At 53.3% G+C, this 23,383-nt stretch overlaps 9 protein-coding genes across 9 annotated transcripts, besides 2 other annotated features; 7 read left to right on the plus strand and 2 right to left on the minus strand.

Annotated features, from left to right (window-relative positions):
• Positions 1-1,077: 1,077 nt before the first annotated feature.
• Positions 1,078-2,299, plus strand: NFIA_055210 (ATP synthase F0 subunit B; the record flags this gene model as incomplete). The annotated part of the gene is made up of 2 exons (XM_001258068.1): positions 1,078-2,145; positions 2,201-2,299. The coding sequence occupies 2 exons, from the start codon at positions 1,078-1,080 to the stop codon at positions 2,297-2,299; spliced, it is 1,167 nt and encodes a 388-aa protein (XP_001258069.1).
• A 1,293-nt stretch (positions 2,300-3,592) lies between these two features.
• NFIA_055220 (lignocellulolytic auxiliary activity family 9 protein) lies at positions 3,593-4,600 on the plus strand (the record flags this gene model as incomplete). Its single annotated transcript, XM_001258069.1, has 1 exon — positions 3,593-4,600. The coding sequence occupies one exon, from the start codon at positions 3,593-3,595 to the stop codon at positions 4,598-4,600; it is 1,008 nt and encodes a 335-aa protein (XP_001258070.1).
• Positions 4,412-4,444: a microsatellite.
• A 466-nt stretch (positions 4,601-5,066) lies between the features above and the next one.
• Positions 5,067-5,103: a microsatellite.
• Positions 5,104-5,285: 182 nt separating this feature from the next.
• On the plus strand, positions 5,286-6,250 carry NFIA_055230 (RTA1 domain-containing protein; the record flags this gene model as incomplete). Its single annotated transcript, XM_001258070.1, has 3 exons — positions 5,286-5,448; positions 5,500-5,742; positions 5,802-6,250. 3 exons carry the CDS (start codon positions 5,286-5,288, stop codon positions 6,248-6,250), a joined length of 855 nt encoding a protein of 284 aa, XP_001258071.1.
• A 551-nt stretch (positions 6,251-6,801) lies between these two features.
• On the plus strand, positions 6,802-7,612 carry NFIA_055240 (glycoside hydrolase family 11 protein; the record flags this gene model as incomplete). The annotated part of the gene is made up of 2 exons (XM_001258071.1): positions 6,802-7,154; positions 7,216-7,612. The coding sequence occupies 2 exons, from the start codon at positions 6,802-6,804 to the stop codon at positions 7,610-7,612; spliced, it is 750 nt and encodes a 249-aa protein (XP_001258072.1).
• Positions 7,613-8,393: 781 nt separating this feature from the next.
• NFIA_055250 (uncharacterized protein) lies at positions 8,394-9,506 on the plus strand (the record flags this gene model as incomplete). Its single annotated transcript, XM_001258072.1, has 1 exon — positions 8,394-9,506. One exon carries the CDS (start codon positions 8,394-8,396, stop codon positions 9,504-9,506), a length of 1,113 nt encoding a protein of 370 aa, XP_001258073.1.
• A 218-nt stretch (positions 9,507-9,724) lies between these two features.
• Positions 9,725-10,717, plus strand: NFIA_055260 (NAD(P)-dependent alcohol dehydrogenase; the record flags this gene model as incomplete). The annotated part of the gene is made up of 1 exon (XM_001258073.1): positions 9,725-10,717. The coding sequence occupies one exon, from the start codon at positions 9,725-9,727 to the stop codon at positions 10,715-10,717; it is 993 nt and encodes a 330-aa protein (XP_001258074.1).
• Positions 10,718-10,762: 45 nt separating this feature from the next.
• Positions 10,763-12,073, minus strand: NFIA_055270 (putative zinc metallopeptidase; the record flags this gene model as incomplete). The annotated part of the gene is made up of 2 exons (XM_001258074.1): positions 10,763-12,015; positions 12,061-12,073. The coding sequence occupies 2 exons, from the start codon at positions 12,071-12,073 to the stop codon at positions 10,763-10,765; spliced, it is 1,266 nt and encodes a 421-aa protein (XP_001258075.1).
• A 504-nt stretch (positions 12,074-12,577) lies between these two features.
• On the plus strand, positions 12,578-14,047 carry NFIA_055280 (ankyrin repeat domain-containing protein; the record flags this gene model as incomplete). The annotated part of the gene is made up of 1 exon (XM_001258075.1): positions 12,578-14,047. One exon carries the CDS (start codon positions 12,578-12,580, stop codon positions 14,045-14,047), a length of 1,470 nt encoding a protein of 489 aa, XP_001258076.1.
• Positions 14,048-15,126: 1,079 nt separating this feature from the next.
• nrps9 (putative nonribosomal peptide synthase) lies at positions 15,127-22,258 on the minus strand (the record flags this gene model as incomplete). The annotated part of the gene is made up of 2 exons (XM_001258076.1): positions 15,127-21,756; positions 21,809-22,258. The coding sequence occupies 2 exons, from the start codon at positions 22,256-22,258 to the stop codon at positions 15,127-15,129; spliced, it is 7,080 nt and encodes a 2,359-aa protein (XP_001258077.1).
• Between the last annotated feature and the right edge of the window lie 1,125 nt (positions 22,259-23,383).

Here is a 23,383-nt window from a genome sequence, read left to right on the forward strand (position 1 = left end):
GTTCACCATGTCTCAGATGGTTGTCCAATAGCAGAAACTAATAGAGTAGCTGCAACCTCCAAGGTCGCTCTTGTTCCAATGTCTCATAGACAGTGGGTCGTGCACCCCAGCTATTCCTCGGCTGACTCGAGGGTGCAGATATCCCTCAGCATGCTTAATACGGCTGGATAATCCTGCCAACAGCCGACGGATAAAATAGTGGAATGAGAGAGGTCCCTATTTGCTGATTGGTCTGGTAATGATCAGCGATAGGTCCTGAATTGGTCAATGCATGGTGAGGTTGTTAGCAGCAGTGTAACCTGACCATGCAGCGTGAACCTAATTCGAAGAGCTGCCCAGTACGACATGGACTCACCGGATACCATCTGGTAGTCAACTTGGGATTGCCTCGCACTGTGGTAAATCTTTGTAGACGAGATACTGTGGATGTGGCTGGCTGAGATGGCTTGTCTCATGTAGATCTCTTTGGACATTTACTTCTCATTACGGATATAGATTCCGTAGATGAGATAGTCCACGTATATCCACACAAGCCTGGATGTGACACAACAGCACTCGGACACAAATGAGCCGATTGATTCCCCATGGGGAGTAAGATACGGATTACTGGATCCAGAGGTACCGCGAATGGACATGAGTAGATAATGTAGTCGGCAATCCTTGCCACATTCAATCAATCTTAAGCTGAAGACCCTGGCGATACACATGTTTCTCAGCTGGAACATTGTGGAGCCCGTCTTGAGTGTGATACACTCGATTTCACCTAGGTTCAGCTGACTCGTGCAGGTGCAGCGTACTGCAGGAATGAGACACGTCACAAACAGACGGATCTTCAAGCTGAACCTCTTATGGATACCTTGGCGCCTCGCAGTGCTGCAGATTGTCCGTGCTGACGACCAGATTATTGACCTTCTCTGTTAGGTTTTGTCTCTGTCGAGTGGCTTCCACTCGCGCTCTCGTTCGGACAGACTTGACCCCAAGGTCCTACAATACTATCAGTTGCTTATAATGCCCTGAAGTCCAACCAAACTTGATCTCTCAATTGAAGTTTTACTATTCTTTCATGTATAAGCAAACATGCTATTAAAACACTCCATCCTTTCCCTCCTCTGTGCTCTGGAGGTAGCCTGGGCCTCGGATCCCTCCGCATGTTTCTCACCCGACGCCAAAGGAAAAGCCGGCTATCAAGCATGCTGTGCCAACCAGAGTAACGGCAAAGGCACTGTAGGCGGGGTTGTGTTCGAGTATACCTGCCAAACATTCCTCAAGAAAGGCAGTGATTATGGCACAACCCACAGGGGAGTCTCCAGCGCGAGGGAATGTGCCCAGCTATGTGCCGGCGACTCAAGCTGCGAAGCCAGCTCGTGGGGCAGCGGCATATCGCACTGCTTCCTGCTCTCGAGCAAAGGGTATACCCGGTTTACCCCCAACCCCGGGTTCCTCATTCTCGAGAAGACGCCCGAGGAGCCGGAGAAGCCGGATCGTGCAAAGGACTGCAAGGATCTGGTTGATGCAGGGAAGAAAGAGGGCGAGGCGCAGTGTGCCTCGGAGAAGGATGAGCTCCGAAAGGAGGGAGAAGAGGCTCTGCGTGAGTGCCAGAAGCAGAAGGAAGCCGCCATTGCAGAATCCAAGACGCAGTGTGAGAAGGAGAAGGATGAGCTGCGCAAACAGGCCGAGGGAGCCGCGCAGAAAGAGCGCGAGCAATGCGAGAAGGACAAATCTCAACTGCGCCAGGAACGCGACGACGCGTTGCAAAAGTGCAAGTCGGACTGTGAGGCGGAGAAGGAACAGCTCCGCCAGCAAGGCGCCGATGGAGCAAAGCAATGCGAGAGCGACAAGGCGGGACTGCAGCAGCAGCTCAAGACCTGCCAGGACAACCAGCAGCCGACGAAGCCTACCGACACGGCCGCAGCCCAGGACCCCAAGTGCCGGGACAACAGCTGGCAGAACATGTGCGGTGGTGTGTGCCAGGAGGATACCTTCACCCTCGCTGGAGTCGTGTTCAAAAAGAGATGCTTCGTGCGCACTGTCATGGGACAGGAAGTACAGGTCTACCACCGCTCGTCGCTTCTCGAGTGCCTGGAGAAGGACTGTGCTCCCAACCCCAACTGTCTGGGTGTGGGATGGAGGCCATGGGAGGTCGGAGTACGTTGGTCCCTTCTTGCGTTTGTATTGTTTGCGTTGAGGCTAATATCAACAGCATTGCCATGTTCATATGAGCATCGGCCATGGTCTTCGCACCGCGTACAATCCACACGAGCATTTGATCTACGCAAAGGATCGAGTTACGCCGCTGTGAGCCTAGGCAGAGCTTGAGGAATGTTGGGACTTGGTTGTAATAAAAGTCGTGGGGAATCTGCCTCTAACTCAAAACCTTTTGAGAGCTTTATAATGTCATTATACGACCACAATGCAGCATTGGCTCTTCATATGCTAATGGAGTTTACAAGGTATCATCACCCATGAGCTTGACCATTCTGTGCCTCGACTGGTCACTTGGCAGTTGCACAGTGCACCATAAAAAGAAGATTAAAACTATTCGGCTCTCGATCGAATTGGTACTTTTGTATTTAACCAGTCAAGACCAGACTTAGAATCGTATATGCGTATGATCGTATTTCTCTCCTCAGCTATATGGACAATCCTGCCGATGGGCAGGTAGGCCTCATAAGGTGGCCATCCCTGTCTCTATAGCCAAAAGCAATTGCAGATTACTTGTGGCTAAAATGGGTGTCAGGCAATACATGCCGTTGGCCATTTGCACGCCAGCTTTGGACCAGCAGGCACTGTCCTTCGCATGTCCCTCTATCCTACAGTGACCACCGCGGCAACGTATTGCAGGTTTCAGTCAGTGCTTGACGTCTCGGTCATGCTTCGGCCTCACCGCAGACGGAGCCATCCCAGCTAACATCCCAGGCCTGACTGGTACTTCTTGCAGGCAGCACAAATATCATGGGCCAATCTCGGCTCTGGTCGACTGCTTCATTGCCGAAATAAATCCAGACTGCGCTTAGTGAAGGGCCGAGATTCTTGTTGTGGCTGAATATGATAAAGTGCCATGTATCTGAAACATAGCTCGCCTCTTTCAGGAACCGTCAGCCCTGGAATTGTTATCCACATTTCCCTTGATTCTCCACTTTGCATCCGTCATAAGCCCTTAGGCCAGAATAGTTCACTCGAGCTGGATCTAAGACATGATATTTGCCGAGGATGTAGATAGGCGTTTGTCTCGTTTGTCGCGGGCTTGTATCTATTGTCTCATCTGGTCAAGTCTAGCCTAGGGGGGTGGAGCGTCTTACAGCACTAGGGTGGATCAGATCCTTAAAAGTCTACCCTGAACATCAGTTGGATGACTTTAGCCTATTCTGTGCTAAGATAGCCGAAGTAAGTGTGAAACATTTGGTTTCAATTCATACATGGGTGCCAACCGAGCTGATAGCTCTGAGGACGGACTATATAAGGTATGTCCAGCGCCGTCACTGTTCCTATGGCTGGTCAAACTCGTTCATTCTTTTCTAGCTATCCCTGTCTTTCACTTCTATTTCCTTCCTTCCATTCTCTCAGCAAACTAGATCGTTTGCACTTTAAAAAAATGAAGCTTACTTCGTCCATTCTTTTCTCGCTTGCGAGCGTCACCCCGCTGGTCTCGGGGCACTACGTTTTCTCCAAGCTCATTGTCGACGGCAAACCCACCCAGGACTTCGAGTACATCCGCAAGAACACCAACGGCTACATGCCGACCCTCCCCTCGGATATCCTCAGCAATGACTTCCGCTGCAACAAGGGCTCGATGCAGTCCGCCGCCAGTACCAAGGTATATACGGTGGCCCCCGGCACGGAGCTCGGCTTCCAGCTCGCGTACGGCGCCGAGATGAAGCACCCGGGTCCTCTGCAGATCTACATGTCCAAGGCCCCGGGCGACGTCAAGTCGTACGACGGCTCCGGCGACTGGTTCAAGGTCCACCAGGAAGGCCTCTGCGCCGACACCTCCAAGGGGATCGTGGATGAGGATTGGTGTACATGGGGCAAGGATACCGCGTCCTTCAAGATCCCTGAAGACACGCCGGCCGGGCAGTATCTTGTCCGCGTGGAGCATATTGGCCTGCACCGAGGGTTCCTCGGCGAGTCCGAGTTCTACTTCACCTGCGCTCAGATCGAGGTGACGGGTTCTGGGTCGGGATCGCCGAGTCCTGTCGTTAAGATTCCTGGAGTGTACAAGCCTGAAGACCCGAACATTCACTTTAACATCTGGTATCCTACTCCTACGGCGTACAACCTCCCCGGCCCGTCCGTCTGGACTGGTGGCTCGGTGGGAGGCGCCAGTCCTACTGCGCCGGCTGTCAACAACAATGCTGTTCCAGCCGCTCCCACGACAATGACGACTCTCTCCAAATCCCCCGCCAAACCAACTGCAGGAGCAGAAGCAGGAGCAGGAGCAGGAGCAGTTTGTGGTGGCTCAGTTTCTTCGTCCGCTGTGGCCCCGGGCGGCACCCTCCAGAAATGGGCACAGTGTGGTGGTCTGAACTGGACTGGTTCTGGCTCGTGTGAGACGGGCACTACCTGCCACCAGTACAACCCTTACTATTACCAGTGTATTTAGTCGTGGCCAGGTGGAGCTTCTCGTTAGCGTTGGAGCAGCGTGATTCCTCTGCGCGCTCTTATTACCTTTTAGACAACTGATTCCATTCTTTCCTCTCTTTTTGCCCTGCTATCCACATGGTTTCTCCGGTGGAAGCAAGCTCCGAACTAGATTGTATGTACTTCAGAGGACATCAAGCTAAGCGTATCCAATGCAAGTCTCTACACTTCTGCCTGGTTAGTAGAAGGTTTCTCACAGAGCTCTGGAGTAATTGAGGCTCGAGGGTGTTCGATCAATTTTGATCAACATGTCCAGACTCAGGGTCTAGAAAACTCTGCAAGACTGATATATGCTCGGTGTCCGCGGACAGCCCAACAGCTATTATTGGGAATTAGTTGATTTCTAGCCGTCTAGTTTCAGCCGGCCCAATCAATCGACAGAAAAAATAAATTGACAGACCTGGACTGTTGGCGCCACACTTGGCTCGCGTATATTCGTATATTCGTATACTCGTATATCCGTATACCCTAGGTACCTTCGTACATTCGTATCCAGACTACCTTTGGAGTCGGCGATAATGGAATCGAACTAGAATTGCGAGTTCTCAAATACCACGATGGACGACCTCGGAATGTTCATCTCTTACGTTCTTGAGGCAGTTTGTATCAGCCCACAGCTGTATCCCGAGCCAGCGGCGTAGGGCTCAATGGCAGACAACGGCTTTGTCTACAAACTATACCGCTATGTTCCTTCAATTCCAGCTGCTGCAATCATGGCGGTAGTCTTTGGTCTGCTGGCCATGGGGTATCTCTATCGCATCGTCAAACACAGGGCATACTTCTTCGTCCCTTTCATCATTGGTCTTCTTTGTATGTCTTCACAGGTTGCCACCATCATCATGAAATGCTGACAATCAAAAGTTGAAACAACAGGTTACATTGCTCGCATCTTCTCCCACTTCGATCCAACCGCCCTGGGTCCATATATCGTCCAGACGATGTTGATTCTCGTCGCTCCCCCCTTGTTCGCCGCCTCCATTTACATGACTCTCGGACGAGTGATCCTGAAGCTGGACGCGGAGCCCGCCTCCCTAATTCGAGTACGCTGGCTGACCAAGATCTTCGTCGTGGGGGATGTGATTTCCTTTCTGTTGCAGTGCGGAGGTAAGAGCCCTTGTCCCGTCCATCCATGGCACCCACTCACTAATCCTGATACATCACAGGAGGCGGATACATGGCGGCGGGCACACTCGACGCCATGAAGAACGGCGAACACATCGTCATCATCGGTCTCGCAATCCAGCTACTCTGGTTCGGCTTCTTCATCGTCGTCGCATCGCTGTTCCACTGGCGCGTCGTCCGTCATCCAAAGTATACCGTCTCGAAAGACCTCAGATCCCAGGGCTCTGGGATCGCCTGGCCGACTCTCATGTGGGCCCTCTACGCCGCCTGTGTGCTGATCCTCGTTCGCTCCGTCTTCCGAGTCGTCGAGTTCGTTCAGGGCAATGCCGGCTTCATCATGAGCCATGAGTATCTCCTCTACGTCTTCGACGCGGCGTTGATGGCGCTGACTGGTATCGTGCTTGGTCTTGTCTTCCCGGGCTCGTTTGTCTCGCGACGGTCGCGATGGGCCGAGGATGCAGTTCCTCTTGGTAGTCAGCTATCTAGGTGATTTGCTATTGGGTCCGACATATCGGCCCATGTGCTGGTATATGGCTTGGAGTGTGTTATTGTTTCGTCTTTAGACTACTCGTTCGGATTCTATCACAAGCGTTAAATCAGATGTCGAGGGATGATTCAAGCAATAGAAGATCTTTAGTGGATCCGTGTATTTCGGAACATTGCCGTATCTCCTGAGGCTTCGGTAGGGTCCTACTACGGATCCACTGAGACCCTGTCCCGCTTGGCTTGGTCTTGCCGTTGTAGCACGGTGAAACAGCTAGTCTTAGCCCTGGTCCTAACGGCCGTAGAAGCGGGCCTGGTGAGCTGTGGCCTGATGAATGTCGGCTCCTAACTTGCAAGATGTTGTAATTAGAGGAAAAGGCAGCAACTCTTTTTCAAGCTCATATAGATGAGACCCACGCTGTCTATCACAATTAAGGGTCTCTGAGTTCAGGGTCAGAATGCATATTTCCTGACAACAGCCCAACGCGACAACTATTTAACCATGAGGGCCCGTCGACGAAAGTGCTGAAAAGACAGACTAGCATCATTGTTCTCAAAATGGTCGCTTTCAGCCGACTTTTGCTCCTCCTCCCTGCTCTCGGGGCGCTCGCCTCCCCCAATCCTACCACGAAGGCCACCATCGAAGCCACCAAGTCCTTTGGCTTCCTCCAACATATGGGAGAAATCATCTTCAACACCACTGACGGAAACCTCGATCGTCGCGACACCACAATCCGCACCAGCAAAGACGGCGTGAATGCTGCCGGCTACTACTACTCCCTGTACAACGACAACCACGCCGGCGCCGGCTACACCGAGGACCCCAACAGCGGGCACTTCAAGCTCGGCTGGACCCTACCTCTCAGCAGCGAGTTCCTCGGCGGAAAGGGCTTCCGTGGGGGCAGTACCCGGTATGCAGTTATCCTTTGTATCCGTCCCCCCTTTATAGCTATAGCTAACGCACTTCTACAGCACCCTCACCTGGGACGGCCACTTCTCCGCTCAAGGCGACTACACCCTCGCCGTCTACGGCTGGACCACCAACCCCGTCACCGAGTGGTACATTGTCGAGGCGCACGGCACGGGCACCCCGGGCAACGGCCACATCCTGGGCCAGGTGTATGCTAATGATGGCGTGTATGATGTCTACATGCTTCCCTACCGTAATGTGCCGGAGATCTATGGCACCACGAACTTTAACCAGCTGTGGTCGGTTCGTCGGTCCCATCGCACGACTGGCACCGTCGATGTCACGGCGCATTTTAACCGCTGGAAGCAGCTGGGGTTGCAGCCAGGGAATCCAGTCTTTCAGATGTTGACTGCGGAGGGGTTTCAGGGGAGTGGTTTTCTGGATTTTACTCTGCATTAGAGCCTTGGTTGAAGCATGTGTGCAAAATAGTTGGTAGAAATATATATCTCTGGTTGGACGGGTAAGAAGTGCACCATTGATACCACCGACCTTCAGTAGGGGTAGTAGAGGCCGATGATTAGCTTCCAATAATAATATAATATAGTTATTATAATATGGATTAATATCTATCCTGTTATACGGTGCCTGTGTCTATTGTGTGCCTGAATACTGTGGGATACATTGTCTTGGCGCTAAGGATGAAGCAAACGGAACAAACGGACTTCTTTTGATCAAGAGATATTCCGACTCCCTCATCCATTGTATATCATCAATCAGAAGAGGCGACAGAATCAAATGGCAACAGACAGCCACTCCGATAGAAGCACTCGCAGAAGAATACGAGCTAGGCACACCAAGTCGCGCAAAGGGTGCTTTACCTGCAAGGGTCGCCGAGTCAAGGTCTGTATTCCGTAATCCGCATTCCACTGCCTAGGACGGTCGACGCTGACACCTCCAGTGCGACGAAATCAAACCAACATGCGGTAACTGTGCCTTGAGAGGAGAACCGTGTGACTGGCCCGCCGAGACAGACTCTCAAGGACATGATACGCCCCGGTCACAGACTGACTCCCGCCGCGCTAGAGCACCCCAAGATCAACCCAAGCGCAGGGCACCGCATCCAGACACAGCGTCACCACACCCGTTGCAGTTTGATATCGCATCAGATGCAGCCGGTGGCCGTTCGATTTCCCTCCCCGGGGAGTTGAACATGGTTGATCTGCAGCTCCACTCGCATTTCATGCTGCACACCTCCAAGCACATGACGCTGAATTCGCGCCGGCAACACATCTGGGAAACCGTCATTCCCCGCTTCGCCATGCGGAGCGAGGCGCTCATGCATCTCCTCCTTGCCCTGGCGGGGCTGGACTACGCCTCGGCCAGGACGGCCGGTGAGCAGCCAGAAAACACGTCTCCAGACATGGAGGGCCAGCCCTCGCCAGCCAACGCCGACCACGACCACCGCCACAACCACACCCTGGACGCCACATACCTCCAGATCATTATCGAGCACCACCAACGCGGCCTGGAAGCATTCAGGACGGAGCTCGCCAACCTGTCCAGCGCGAATCTCAACCTCGTGTTCGCGGGCTCAATGCTGCTGGTCGCGTTCGCGCTCGCGTCCCTCCGCATCCGGAACCTGAACGACGCGCACTCGCAGCCCGGCCAGCCCCGCCTCGACTGGATCTTCCTCATCCATGGCCTGTGCACCGTCATCAAGCACAACTGGCCGGAGGTGCGCATGGGCCCGCTGCGAGCCATGACGCAGTACAGCTACGCGAATGACGACTGGCGACTGTGTCCGCGGGGCGCGCTTCGCTCAGTGTCTTCCATGCGTCGAGGGTGCTCGCCGCGTCTGGTTGCGTTCTGCCGCGGCGCGGATGCGGCCTTGACTCAGCTGGTTGGATACCATGCGTCCTTGGCCGCCCGGGAGGGGCAGGTCCTGGAGGAGCAGAAGACTGCCCTGGAGCTCCTGGAGGGCATGTACATGCGGACGCTGTACGTCGTGCACTTTTCAGACGAGGCGCGAGAGTCGCCGCTTGATGTGCAGGCTGATCTGGAAGACGCGGCGCTCATGGCTTGGGCGGAGTTTCTGCCCGAGGGATACTTAGATACTCTGGCTGGCAGCGGGGTATCTTCGACGCTGTCGTATGTGATTCTGGCGTACTTTCATCTTCTCTTCTCGCTGTTTGAATCTGTTTGGTATGTTAAGGGGGGGTTTGATGGGGAGATTGTGAAGATTAAAGCGTTGGTGGATATGTCGGGAGAGAGGGAGTTGATGTCGTTGATGCAGTGGCCCGTGGCTGTTATTGCAGTCAATCATGATCATAGCAGTTCTATGTATAATGTCTAATTTCGAGTATAATTGTACAGTTCTGACTTTGTTGGTTATACCCCCTGATTACCACATTAGGAAATTGATAAATGGTCTATCCGAGCAAATCATAATGGACACATTGCGTAGTGCAACAACGTCATATTTAACACCACACACATCTTGTTATTCTCTACTCCATCACCAGAACAGTCTCATCAGTAGATCAAATTGGTAAAATGGACCTCCCCTCGACAATGAAAGCCTGGCTCTACACCAACACCACCGGAGGCCTCGAGAAAAACCTCGAGCTCAGCACATCCGCCCGCACCCCCGGCCCACCAGGCCACGACCAACTGCTGATCAAAGTCATCTCAGCCTCCATCAACCCAGCCGACTACAAAGTCCCCGAAATGCCCATCGTACCCCGATTTTTTGTGGCCTATCCCGCCACCCCGGGAATGGACTTTTGCGGACAGGTAGTAACCGCCGGCCCCGGCGCCACAGCCTTCCAACCCGGCCAGCTCGTCTACGGGACAACTGCTGCGCCTACGCAGTTCGGCTCGCTGGGCGAGTACCTCCTCTGCGGGACAGCGAATGTGGCTCTCCTGCCCGACGGGGTAGCACCCGACCACGCAGCCACCGTAGGCGTCGCCGCGCAGACGGCGTACCAGTCTATCGCGCCGTATGTTTCGCAAGGTGACAGGGTGTTTATCAACGGGGGTTCGGGCGGGTGCGGGATCTTCGCGATCCAGATTGCCAAGGCGCTGGGGTGTACCGTCACGACGACGTGTTCGACGCGCAATGTGCAATTCTGCAAGGATCTGGGGGCCGATGAGGTCATTGACTATACCCAGGAGGATGTGCTGGGTGTCCTCCGTGCCCGGGGGCAGGTGTATGCGCATGTCGTCGACCATATTGGGCTGCCGGAGGGGCTGTACTCGCAGTCGCATGCGTTCTTGCTTCCGGGGAAGGAGTTTGTGCAGGTTGGTGCGGTGTCGATGCTTACGTTTGTGCGGCGGGTGGTGAGGCCCGGGTTCTTGGGGGGTGGGAGGAGGAAGTATGTGATTTTTATGCTGAAGTGTAATAAGGGGGATATTACGACGCTGGGGGAGTGGATGCAGCAGGGGAAGCTGCGCGTGGAGGTCGACAGCACGTATGAGCTGGAGGATGCGGTCAAGGCGTTTGAGAAGTTGCGTTCGGGGAGGGCCAGAGGGAAGATTATCATTCATGTTTCTACTGAGGCATAGTAACCCACACCAGTCTGGAGTTAATGCATTCGTCTACTGGAGTTGCTATTGCCGGAGAAAGGTCAGCGCCCCCAGGCTCATCGCATCAACGGCCGTCCGCAGAGTCGGCTGGATACACGGCGCAAAGAACGGCGAATGGTTACTCGGCAGCTCGTTCACCGTCCCCCTGGCCACGGCGTCCTCCCATGTCTTCTCGTCGACGCCGCCATACGTCCACATAACGTACGGCGCCCCAACCGCGGTCGCCAGCAGGGAGAAATCCTCGCTCGCTGCGATAGGCTCCGAGTCCACCAGGTTCTCCTTGAAGTAGGCGCCAAAGGTCTCCTTGAGCGCACGCACAGTAGCTTCGTCGTTGATGGTAGCCGGCGTGGAAGACACAATATCAACGGACGGCTTCTCCACGACACCAGCCGCCGCACATTCAGCCTCAACAATCCGCTCAATCCCCGCGATGACTCTCTCGCGAGTGTCTTTATCATACGTCCGCACACTGAGCTTCAAATCCAACTGATCCGGAATGATATTCGACTTGTGGCCGGCATGGATACTGCCACAGGTGACAACCGCCAACTCCCCCGGCGTCACCTCCCGACTCACAATACTCTGCAGCCTCGTCACGATCGCGGCCCCAATAACAATCGGATCAATGCAAGACTGCGGCGCCGAGCCGTGTCCACCACGCCCATACACCCGCACATCGATCCCATCCGCCGCCGTCAGCAACCGTCCAGCCCTCAGACTCACCGTCCCGGTCTTCATCCGCACCAGATGCTGCGCAAGCACAACATCCGGCTTGGGGACTTTGTCGTACAGCCCGTCCTCGATCATCGCCCGCGCACCGCTCACATGCTCCTCCGCCGGCTGGAAGAGACAGATCAGTGTTCCGCACCAGTGCTCCCGCGCCGCGTGCAGCAGGCTCGCACCCGCCATAAGACACACGACGTGGGTATCATGCCCGCAGGCGTGCATCACGGGGACGGTCTCCCCGTCCGGGTCTGTGGCTGTTTTGGTACTTGCGTAGGGCAGGCCGGTTTTCTCTTCGACGGGGAGGGCGTCCATGTCTGCGCGGAGGAGGACGGTTGGGCCGGGGCCGTTGCGTAGAACCCCTGCGAGGCCATACCCGCCGATGTGTGTGTGGACTTCGAAGCCGAGGTTTTGCAGGTGTGAGGCGGCGATTGTGGAGGTTTGTTCCTCTTGGCCGGAGAGTTCGGGGGAGCGGTGGATTTGTTTGTATGTTTCCTCGAAGGGGATTAGGTCTGGTCGGTACTGCTCAATGAGGCCATTGAGGCTGGTGGGAGCTTATATTATTGTCAGATTGATCATTATGAATGGTGTAGACTTACCTCTCATCTGCATGTTGTTATTTGCTCAACCGGACTATGTGGTAGAGTGTTGGACTGTCTTATGTCCTTGCGGGGTGGGCGAATACTTATACCCCGCGTTATCCGACATCCCTTGCTTCATTAAGATACATATCCATATATGATCGGCGTCGTGCGGAGACATGATGATCTCTTCGTTATCTGCTGATTGGATCCGTCATGCCGAGCTATGCCTGTTCTCGGCTGCCTTGTCCAGTATCCCTGTTCCATCTTGAAGCTAGGCAGTTCGAATGGAGAAACACGGTTAAAGACTTTTGCGGGGCTACAAGTAGATTTGGAGCAATTTATTGTTGATATTATAATCGAAATATCCTAGCCTAGTCCGATCATCGGTGATGCCGAGTGAAAGCTCCTGCGTCGAAGGGCTATTCTCGTATTCGTTGAGGCGGAGCATGATTTGAGGCCACCTAAAGGCTAAGGGATAACCTGCGAGCCCAAATGCAGGAAGAACAAGTACTCGAACAAATCAATCCACATCATGATCACACTCTGTGACCTCCCCGATGACATCCTGCTAGAGGTCCTCACCCAAAATATCCTCTCCGAACGCGACATCAACGCCTTCTCCCAAACAAATCACCGACTACACATCCCTGCAAACCGGTGCCTCTATCGCCAAAACGCCCTGCACAACAGAAGCAGTGCTCTGATATGGGCATCCGAAACCGGGAATCTATCCACAGCTCTATACGCCCTCGAACACGGCGGCGCAGACATCAACATCAAATCCCTCAAACACTACGGCGGGACACCGCTCATGCTTGCCTCCGAAAAGGGACATCGTGTAGTCGCGCAGCTACTTCTCTCTAAAGGCGCAAACCCAAACGCAACTAACATCTTCCATGAAACTGCCCTGAGTGTAGCAGCGCAGACCGGCGCGCTCGACACCGTGAACCTCCTCCTGGATCACCCTAGGACTCTCCCCGACCAGCCCGACACATCCGGGCAAACAGCATTCTGGTGGGCCTGCTGTAATGGCCACCAGGCGGTTGTGGAGAGACTGCTCGCCAGACCGGACGTCGACATCAACCGCCAACGACAAGACGGCGCAACGCCGCTGATCTCGGCAACGGGCGCAGGTCACGTTGCTGTAGTGCAAGTGCTGTGCGAAGACGAGAGGATCGAACTAAACCGCTGCACGGAGGACTCCAGAACAGCTCTGATGGTAGCGGCACTGCATGGCAACGAGACGATCGCAAAAATGCTTCTGCATATGCCGTCATGCAACGTCGACGCAGAAGACTCCGAGGGCAAACGGGCGCTTCCGTACGCTGTCAGAGGCGACTGCGTGGCGATCGTGCAGCTATTGATCGAGAGAGGTGCAGATGTGAATTACCAGGATCAATTGGGTCGCACGGCACTTTCCATCGCGGCGGACCTTGGCCGTGAAAGCATGACAGCCTTGTTACTTCGACATGATGCCGATCCGACCCTGGCGGATAGTCGAGGCTGGTTGCCCCTTCACTGGGCTGCGCAGGCTGGTCATGAGGCCGTTGTCCGGGTACTCCTCGAAGATGGCCGTACAAACCCGGGGCATTCGAGCTTGATCGGCACGGCACCACTTCACTGTGCATCATGGGACGGTCACCATGGTGTACTAAAGCTCCTGTTAGCGAAAGACAATATTGATGTCAACTGCAAAGACAACGCGGGCTGGACACCTCTGATCTGGGCAACGTTTAACAAATCCGTGAGTCTTATGCAACTATTCTTGGATGATTCCCGTACGGACGTCAATGCACAAGAGCATGAGGGCAGGACGGCGCTTTTCTTTGCGGCCAAAATGCGTCAGGGAGCTGTTGTGGAAGCTCTTTTGAGTCATGCTATGATCGATGCTGCGATCACGGATCACACCGGCAAGAATGCTATAATGTATGCGAATGAGCTTGGGTATCTGGATATTGCTGCCTTGATTGAAGCATCTGCAAAGAAAGGACAGTACCAATAGTATACCTCAAAGACCCAGCAGACGAGAGATCACCCTATCACACATAGAAAGACCACTATCAGTTGCTCTACACACAATCTCTACATCCAGGTAGCAAGTACACTCGTCTGTAAATGAGTATTTCTTTGCCTGTCTCTTTCTGTTTCGAAGACCATTTGGGGTTGATTGATAGTCAGTAATGCCGGCGGTCCGTGAGGTGCACTGTCTCTATTCTGAAGGCTCATATATTCGCGAGTCTCAAGGCCTGGAGCCTAGTATGGGTCTCGGATCTCGACGGCCGGCATAAAAGAGGAGAGATATTGTTCTTAGCCTAAAGCTTAGCTGCTCAGGTCCTTCATCAGTGCAGTCAGTGCAGCCACTAAATCGATGAAGCTGATGGACACAAATGATATTCTGATTTCTTGATAAGATAATCGAATTGTTGAAGAAGTTAATCGAAGAACCTCGAGAAAAGCAAGCACAACTGGTCCCTATTTCTTCCTGCGCTGCCCCTGATAAATGTAGCAGTGCTTGTTTACTGCAAATTGTCTCATGTTCCAGCACATTTCCTGCTTCTTGCTGATTGCAATCATGGGACTGCTTAGTCTATCTAATGAACTGCTTGCCTTGATAGCACATCGTCTAGGATACGCAGATCTCAACTCCTTATGCCCGGGAGGATATTGAATGCCGAGACGTCACTAGAGCAACACCGCTCATCCATGCTGCACAGATGGGGAGCCCGAAGGTATTTGCAGATATGAAAATGGTTATTCACCACTCTATTGGGGGAGGGGAGGCTTGATGAAGAGATGGTGGACGTGCTGTTGGCATATGGTGCAGAATTGGAACTTCACCTTGGCTCGTGCACGGACTAATAGCAGCAGGTGGATGACATTAAAGCTGCAATTACAAAAAATACTCAGTTCTTTTTACATCACGCTGAGTATGTCGTGGGACCAGGATGTGCTGAGGAGGTCATCACGGTCGTCGCATTCAGAACAGGATGTTGCCTGTTTACGACCTCATTATTGTCAATCTTTATGTGATCAGAACAACTACTATACATGACATCTGAGTAAATACCCTAAATCAACCATCTAAGCAAAACCGCTGGCAAGATCTTCAAGGCATTTCACCAGATTATCCATCCACGGAGTCAGAACACTCGCCTCATCAGTCCCTCGGTTATAGGTGACATGAAACTCCAACATGCCGTTAAGAATAACCGAATTGATCTCAAGCATGGCCCACCGACCCAGCTCGGCCGCGCCATCAAACAGATTCTGCTTCGCCATCGGCTCCATGCGGAAGAGAGCACCGTCCTGCTCGACCTGCTGGAACTTTCCCGCGTAGTTGAAGGTGATCTCCATTAAGTGCGTCCCGGCGCTGCATTTCGTCTGCTGAGTGTTATGGTATATCGATGTGAAATGCTTCCATCCGTGCATGTCCATCGCCCGTCGAGCTTGCCGCACGGTCCGCACAACCGTCTCGAGACTATCGGACGGGTTTACCTGTGCGACCACAGGCCAGAGGGTGGTGAACCAGCCAATCGTGCGGGTGACGTCGATGGAGGAATCCCACGTCTCGCGGCCGTGAGCTTCACCGAAGATGCAGGGAGCAGGGCGCTGAGGAAAGGTGTTTACGAAAGAGAAGAGGATGGCTGCATGGAGTAGCTCAACCGGTTCGACGTCCAGAGCTTGGCTGGATGGGCCAAAGAGCTTGTTTGTGAGTTGCTCGTTCACGCGGATCAGCCTAGTCTTGGAGTCTCCCCCTGTGTTTGCGTTGTTCTCCGCCCCCCAGAACTTTCGCATGGAGGGCTCGTCTATACTGCAGAGCTGCTGAACGGGTGGTGGTTCCAGATGACGTGTGCCGTACTCAGCCTGCAGACGAGCCCATGTTTGGAAAGACATTGTGAGATGGGGCTGGTGTTGAGGGTCAAGAATCATCGCCTCCATATCAGCCAGGATGATCCGCCACGAGACAAGATCAAGTACCAGGTGATGTCCAATCATGAAAAGGGACTGCTGTCCGTTATGGTCGAACAGATCTACGGTAAAGACTGGGCCATGTTCCGGGTCCAGCGACGTCTGGCTTTGGCCGATTATATGGCGCATCTCCTGGACTGAATTGACCTTGTGCATGCTGAAACGAAAGCATTGTTCGGTGTAACCCGTAAAAAACTGCTTCCAAGATCCGTCCTTCTGCCGGGCATAGCGAGCCCGTAGTATTGCGTGGTTTTGGACCAACTTATTTGCTGCCCTCTCGACATCGATGTCTGCAACCGGCTTTTGGAAATGAACCAGGATGTTCTGGTTGAATCGGCATGTCCCCTCCGGGTACTTTTCGAAGAAGAACTCTTGAATCGGCGTCAAGCCAAAGAGTTCATCCGTCACCTGGTCCTGTACAACAGGCTGCGCGATGGTGGAAACTACCCCGATCTTGTTGGCAATTGCTTTGATAGATTTGAGTTGATTGATGTCCTGGACGGAGTGATCAAGACCGCGAGAGCGCGCCTCTGCAACGACTTGCATGGCAATTATGGAGTCTCCTCCAAGGTGGAAGAAGCTGTCCTCAACGCCAATGCTGTCCAGGCGGATCCCGAGGATCTGCGCCCACACCCGCTGTAAATCCTGCTCGACGCTGTTGGAGGGAGCCCTGCGTGACGTGCTCGAGACACTGTACGCCTGGAGATCAGACCAAGACCATTTTCCCACTTCCTCCTTCAGTCTGCAGCGGTCGACCTTATCGCTGCTTGTCTTTGGCATTTGGTTCACTGGAAGATAAATCGACGGCACCATGTGGGCTGGGAGTATCGAGTGCAGCTTGGATTGAATGGCTGCCGCCAGGTGGCGGAATTCCTCTGTAGGATGCGTGACGAGTGCCTTTGCAGAGTGGACACAGAAGGATTCGCGGGTTCTCGGGACAATGAACGCAACCAGATATGCCTGCTTCTGCCTATCGGAAGGCGCTACAGCGACTGCCGTTACTTCCTTGATCTCATCGATCCGGCGAAGATGCTGCTCGACCTCCTCCAACTCGAACCTCTGCCCGCGGATCTTAATCTGCGAGTCCTTCCGACCTATGAAACTCAATGAGCCATCCTCGTTGTACTGGACCAGGTCGCCGGTTTTGTAAACTCGACTTGTCTTCCCACCGCGCACAGCCCGGAGCCAGCCTGGTTGTTCGATGAACGCCCGCCGGGTGGCTTCTGGATTATCCAAGTATCCTCGACCCACCGAGGGTCCTTCAAGCAACAGCTCCCCAATGGCTCCAATTGCCACTAGTTTCTCGTGGTCGTTCTGATCGACAACCCAGGCCAGGACGCCCATCGGGAAGCCAATGTCCCTTTGCTCGACATCCGAGACCTCCCTGATGGTAGACGCCACAGAACATTCTGCAATACCGTATTCGTTCATCAACCGAACACGTTTCATCCAGTAGCTGCGGTCAGCAAGTGACATCACCTCTCCACCCATGACGAGCACGCATAGCGACGGGAGCTCTCGCTGCATTAGCAGTCGGGCGGTAGAAGGAGTCAGAAATGCATGTGTGACTGCCAGCCTCTGAACAGAGTCGGCAAAGTGATCATGGCGCTCCAAGTCGGATAGTATGCAGACACACCCGCCAGCCATGAGTGTGCTAAGCGTCTCCATAATGCTGACGTCGAAGGCGTAGGAAGCATACTGCAGCACTCTCGAGTTGCGACCAAGGAAATGGGCGCGGTTGTGGGCTAATGCGCTGGAACAATATGATTGATGGTCGATAATTGCGCCTTTTGGCGTACCTGTTGACCCAGATGTGAATACCACATATGCTGGGTCTTCTGGGCTGACAACGGGGAGAGTGGCGTTGGGAATATCCACCAGGAATGTGGCATTTTCGTGAACAGCTATGGCCGTGGGACCGAGCGAGGCTGCTCTTGCAGACAAACCCTTTGAGCATAGTATAATTTGGCTCTTCAAGCCTCCGCAGATGGCATGGAGACGCTGGGGAGGGTAGGAAGGGTCAAGGAGGACAAATGCGGCGCCTGCTTTCAAAACACCCAACATAGCCACTGGCGACCACTTGCACTTCTCGAACAACACTGGGATATATTTGCCCGGTTCGACACCGTGGGCAAGTAATTCAGCCGCCACGGCGTTAGCTGAATGTATCAGCTCGGCGTAGGAGAGATCTCCGTCGGGAGCAGACACCGCACATGCATTGGGATACTCCAGATACCGTTCGTCGACAGCATCGTGCACGCACTGCCTCGAGACTGGGGGCAGAGTGCCACTCCATCGCTGTATCTGATCCCAGTCTTGCCGACTCATCCGAGGCAAATCGCCGACTTTGCGTGAGGGATCTGCCATGACGTCTTGCAAGACTAGTTCAAGGTGCTGCAGCAGCCTTTGCACACGCTCCCGACTGATCATGCCAGGATCAAAGGTCGCGGTGACTTCGCAATGGCGATCATCGTACGTCATCTGACATTCGAGTGAGAGGCCGTAAGCAGAGAATCCACCCGTCTGAGTTGCAGAAAAGTCGCAAGCCTCGAAGAGATCCGGCGGGCTCGGAGGACAAGGTTGGATGATCAGTTGGCTTTGGAACATACAGGCAGACCTTGCCTCGGGCGAGTACTTTTGAATATTCTGTAGACCGGCTTGCTCATAAGGGATGACCTCCAAAGAGTGACTCTGAATCTCGGCCAATGCACTCGTCGCACTCTGGTCCGGCAACAGCTTGATACGCTGTGGGATGGTGGCGATGGTTGGACCGGTCAATTCACCGACCCCGTCGATAGGAGCACCTCGGCCGTTGACTGTAACGCCAAAGACAGTGTCGTTGCTGCCAGTATTGCAGGAAATGACGACAGCCCATGCTAGCTTGATGTAGGTTGCCGTAGTGATCTGCTTTGTGGTGTTCCCGAGAAGCTTCATTACAAAGTCGAACTTTTCGCTAGCCACAGGAGTGTAGGAGGGGGAGGGCAGAGGAGGGAATGCAACTGCCTCGAGGCCCTGGAACTGGTTGATCCAGTAGTTCTTGAAGTGCGATCTGGTCTTCGTAAGATACCTGATGAACGCGCTGAAGCGGTTGCTCGGCAGTTTGGAGTGTCCATATGCAGCTGTCAGCTGGTCCAGTAGCAACCGTATAGACCATTGATCGCAGAGAGCGTGATGCGCAACAAACACAAAGGTAGATGCCGAGTCTCTGTCCTTCTCGTCAGGAATGATGTACGCATGGACGAGATCATCTCCAACCCGGTGCACGAGTGCATCGGATTGCTGTATGCAGTCCTCGAGATTCTGTGCCCGAGCCCACGAAAAGGGTTCCTTGCAAACCACCTGGAACGTCCCATGCGAGGCAGATAAGATAAACCGAGTTCGTAGGATGTCGTTCAGCTGTACTACACACTCCCACGCTGCTTTAAGAGCATCGATACGGACATTAGAGCGCAGTTTGCAAATCACCCTCGCCTTACAAAGCGAAGGGTCCCGCGCAGTGATGGCGACAAGTCCTTCCTGAAGGGCCGTTGACGGGTAGATATCCTCGATAATGTCTTCGTCAATACGGCACTGGGATACTGCCAGTTGCTTTAGTTCAGAGACTGATTCTGGCTCCAGCAGTTCCATAGTTTGGACTACTGGGCGTTCACATCCGTTGCTCAAGTTCGCAGCAGAAGCGAGTTCAGCCAACACCGGATGATTAAAGACGTCGCGTATCGTGAAGCGCAGCCCTCGCCGTCGAGCAGACATGGTAAGCTTCATGGCAGAAGCCGAATTACCACCGAGATGAAAGAAATTGTCGTTCATTCCGAGGTGCTCCGGCGCCAGGCCCAAGACATCACACACGGCTGCATGGATTGCTTCTTCGCCCTTGCCCTGTGCCGCTCTAGTACTTACCATCTGAGTAGTAAGCCCATGAAGCTGAGCGTAGGACAGCTTGTTGACGTCGCGGCACAGGGATCGGCGATCAGCTTTGCCCGTAATAGTGGTAGGGATCTGGCTGAGAGGAAGAAAGAGCTGTGGAATCATGAAGGCTGGTAAGCGAGACCGTAGGCCGTTTCTGACATGTTCCACCTTCGACTGGTACTCCTGATCCACCTCCATGAACTCTAGTTTCCCATGCGAAAAGCCAGTATGGCCATTGTTCGGCGGATGAAGAGTGAGAGCAACGAGATTTCGCTGGTGGCTCGCCGCATCCGAGGGCTCATGAACCATGACTATCACCATCTTGGCCTGGGGGAAGAGTTGCCTGACATGATACTCGACCTCGCCAATTTCCAGGCGTTGACCGTGAATCTTTACTTGATTGTCCTTCCGCCGCACGTATACCAGCGAACCGTCCTCCGCATATCGCACCAGATCTCCTGTTTTGTAAACTCGCGATGAGCTCCCGTCCTTTGACAAAGCCGGCAATGTCAGCCAGGGAGGGCGCTGAAGGAACACTGCCGCTGTTCGTTGTGGATCACCCCGGTAGCCCTGCGCGAGACTGGGGCCTTCAATTACGAGCTCACCCACGGCTCCTATAGGTGCCAGCTTTTGGTGATCTAACGGGTCCACTATCCACGCCCGGGCATTGACTGGAGACCCGATTGATTTCCTATCCTCCGGTGTGCGTATTTGCCTCGACACGGCAAAGACCCCAGCCCATTCTGTCAGGCCGTATGCCTGGAAAAGTCGTGCTCTCGGTGCCCAGGTTCTGATGTCACGTTCTCCAATGGGTTCACCTGCAATGAAGAGGTGCAAATTGTTGAAATTGTCAGGGGATATAGACGCAAGCACCGTAGGAGTGATAAAGGCCCAATTGATCCGCATCTTCGCCATGAACTCCCCGAGACTGTTGAGGCGGTCATGGTCCGAAGGAATACACAGTGTGCCTCCAACAATCAGAGTACACCAGATCTCCAGCAAAGAGGCACCGAAACAGAATGAAGCAAATTGTAGACTGCGGCTTTGCTGGCTCAGGCATAGTGAACGTGCGTGTGTCGCAATACTCGCAAAGGCAAGATGGCTGACTTCGCAGCCTTTCGGGTCGCCTGTGCTTCCCGAGGTGAAAAAGCAGTAGGCTGGAGCAACACCGCTGTTTGGCGCAGTATATCGCTTGCTGTGCGGGAGACAACAGCCGAGTATGGAGTCGGAAATAACGAGGAGGGGCAGACCCAATGGACGGAGGATCGATTCAGTCGTTGGAGAAGCGAGAGCAACACGGGCTTGTGTCTTTTGAATGATCGTCTCCAGTCTACTTTGAGGATACGCCGGATCGAGCGGGACAAAGCCAGCTCCAGTCTTGTTAATGGCAAGCATAGCTGCAATGGCCCATCTCGTCTTCCCGAAACACATCGGTACCAGGTCCCCAGGTCCAATACCTCGCTCTTGAAACCTCGTCGCCATAACAGTTGAGAGCCCGTCTAGCTCTGCATAAGTAAATTGTCCATCCCACGAGTCGATGGCCAGAGTGTCTCCATGTACCGTTGCGTTTCTGCTTATGTATTCGAATAGGAACGACCGATCTGGTTGAATGATTTTGGCGTTCTGCCAGGTAACGACTTGTGCCTTTTGGAGGGAGCAACAAAAGTCTACTGCACCAATGGATTGGTTGGGATTCTCCGATATAGATATAATTGCCTGCGCGATGCCATCGGCTAGATGCCTAGCGTATGTCCCAGCGATTGCACTCGAACGGTAAACCAGTGACAGTTCCGCGCTTGTCCGGTTGGACTGCAGGAGTAGGTTGATATCGTGATACTAGGCAGATGTCAATCCGCGTACTCAATGTGGCTTCAGAGCGTATACATACCTCGACGTCGAGAAGACATCTCCCGTTCTGGTTCTCGACCACGAAAACGCCCGTGTTGAAGGAATCCGAGTGCTTCTGATCAACAAACCGGATATCCCAGTTCCTGACGTCGAATAATGTCGAGACCGGATCTGATGGGCTCAGGGCAATGCTGAAAACATGCTTTGTTGCTCCAGAGCCCTTTCCACTGGCCAATATGCTTGTCGATACTTCGAACCGAGCCGTGTCGACCTCGGCATACTGACGCAGTGTCAATGCCCACAAACCTGCTAATAGAAGATGAACACCTGCATCGCTGGCATTGGGGAAGCTAGTCAACTTCTGGACAACGTGATTATCGAAAGTGATACTCTGCATGTCCAGCCTGGTCATAGTTGGAAAGAAGCAGATGGGGCCGCCGTCCACCTGCCTTCTTGTCCCATTCTGCGGAGTCATTGTAGTGATTGTCATTTTGAAACTGAAGAAACTGCTAAGGAAGGTGTCATCTATGCCGGCTCATCAGGCTTAAGCAGAATATCAAACTGTTTCTTCGACAACTGAAGAGCGCTTGGCAACCTTCTTAAGCGAACAGGCAGAGGCTGTCTACATAGAGCTACACGTGTAGATTCAGCTGAGCTTGCAGTATGAGCCATGATCCCAGATCTCAAATCACACGGACATTTGGTTGGATTCCACTTCGCAAGCAAGGGTCTTTTTTGACTGGTTGACTGACGATGACAAATTGTGAGTGTAGTCATGGATGATACTTTGGGTACAGAATTCTAAGACATGCTACGCTTTCTTCCGCAATTACTGGAAGAGGCATTAGTAAGGAGTCTTGTCTAGTAGTCTTACTTGCATTTCTTCAGCTGGCGTTCTTTTTGTGACTGCCACGGTCGATCTTCAATAGCTGAAAAGTCCAAATCCCAATATCGCTGACCCATCGACTTGCCTTTCTTGTTCTTTTTCCTAGACAGGACAACAGGGGGGCATCTCGTCCTGTAGTAAGAAACCTGTTGCTTACCCGTCGAGACATACTCCATGGCAGACACGCGCAGCAATCCAGTCCCAAATGTGACCAAACACACGTTGTGACCAAAAGAAATGAGATTTTGGCAGTCTGACGGCGTTTGTAAATCCACCGAGACCGAAAATTGTGGCTGGCGGACGGTGATCTGCAGAGCCCGCGTCCTGATATCGATAGCCCCTTGCATATTCGCCATGGATCCGGCACATGTCGTATGTCAACCATTAAGCTCATTGGCGGTTGAAAGGCCCTGACTAATGGGAAGCTGTCGGGGAGAAGCATGAATAACTCAGTTATCCGAGTCCAGGCCTTGAACAGTACAGACGTCACATTTTCATGCAGAGCACCATGCAAGTTCCCAGGCAACTGAGAGTATAATGCAAGTCCTACAATCATGCACTGATAGCTGGATTTGTAACATGTCTACCAGAGTTGTTTGATGGAAGGATAGACTCAGAAATGAGTAGCTGGCAGAATCCACAATGATGCACTAGACTCGACTCGATTGTACTATTGAATTGCAGACGCTTCATGCACAGTAGGGATTATCACTTTATCTCCTCTGTCCA

The sequence above is a fragment of the Aspergillus fischeri genome, genomic scaffold (assembly GCF_000149645.3).
Source record: "Aspergillus fischeri NRRL 181 1099437636266 genomic scaffold, whole genome shotgun sequence".
Lineage (NCBI taxonomy): Eukaryota > Fungi > Ascomycota > Eurotiomycetes > Eurotiales > Aspergillaceae > Aspergillus > Aspergillus fischeri.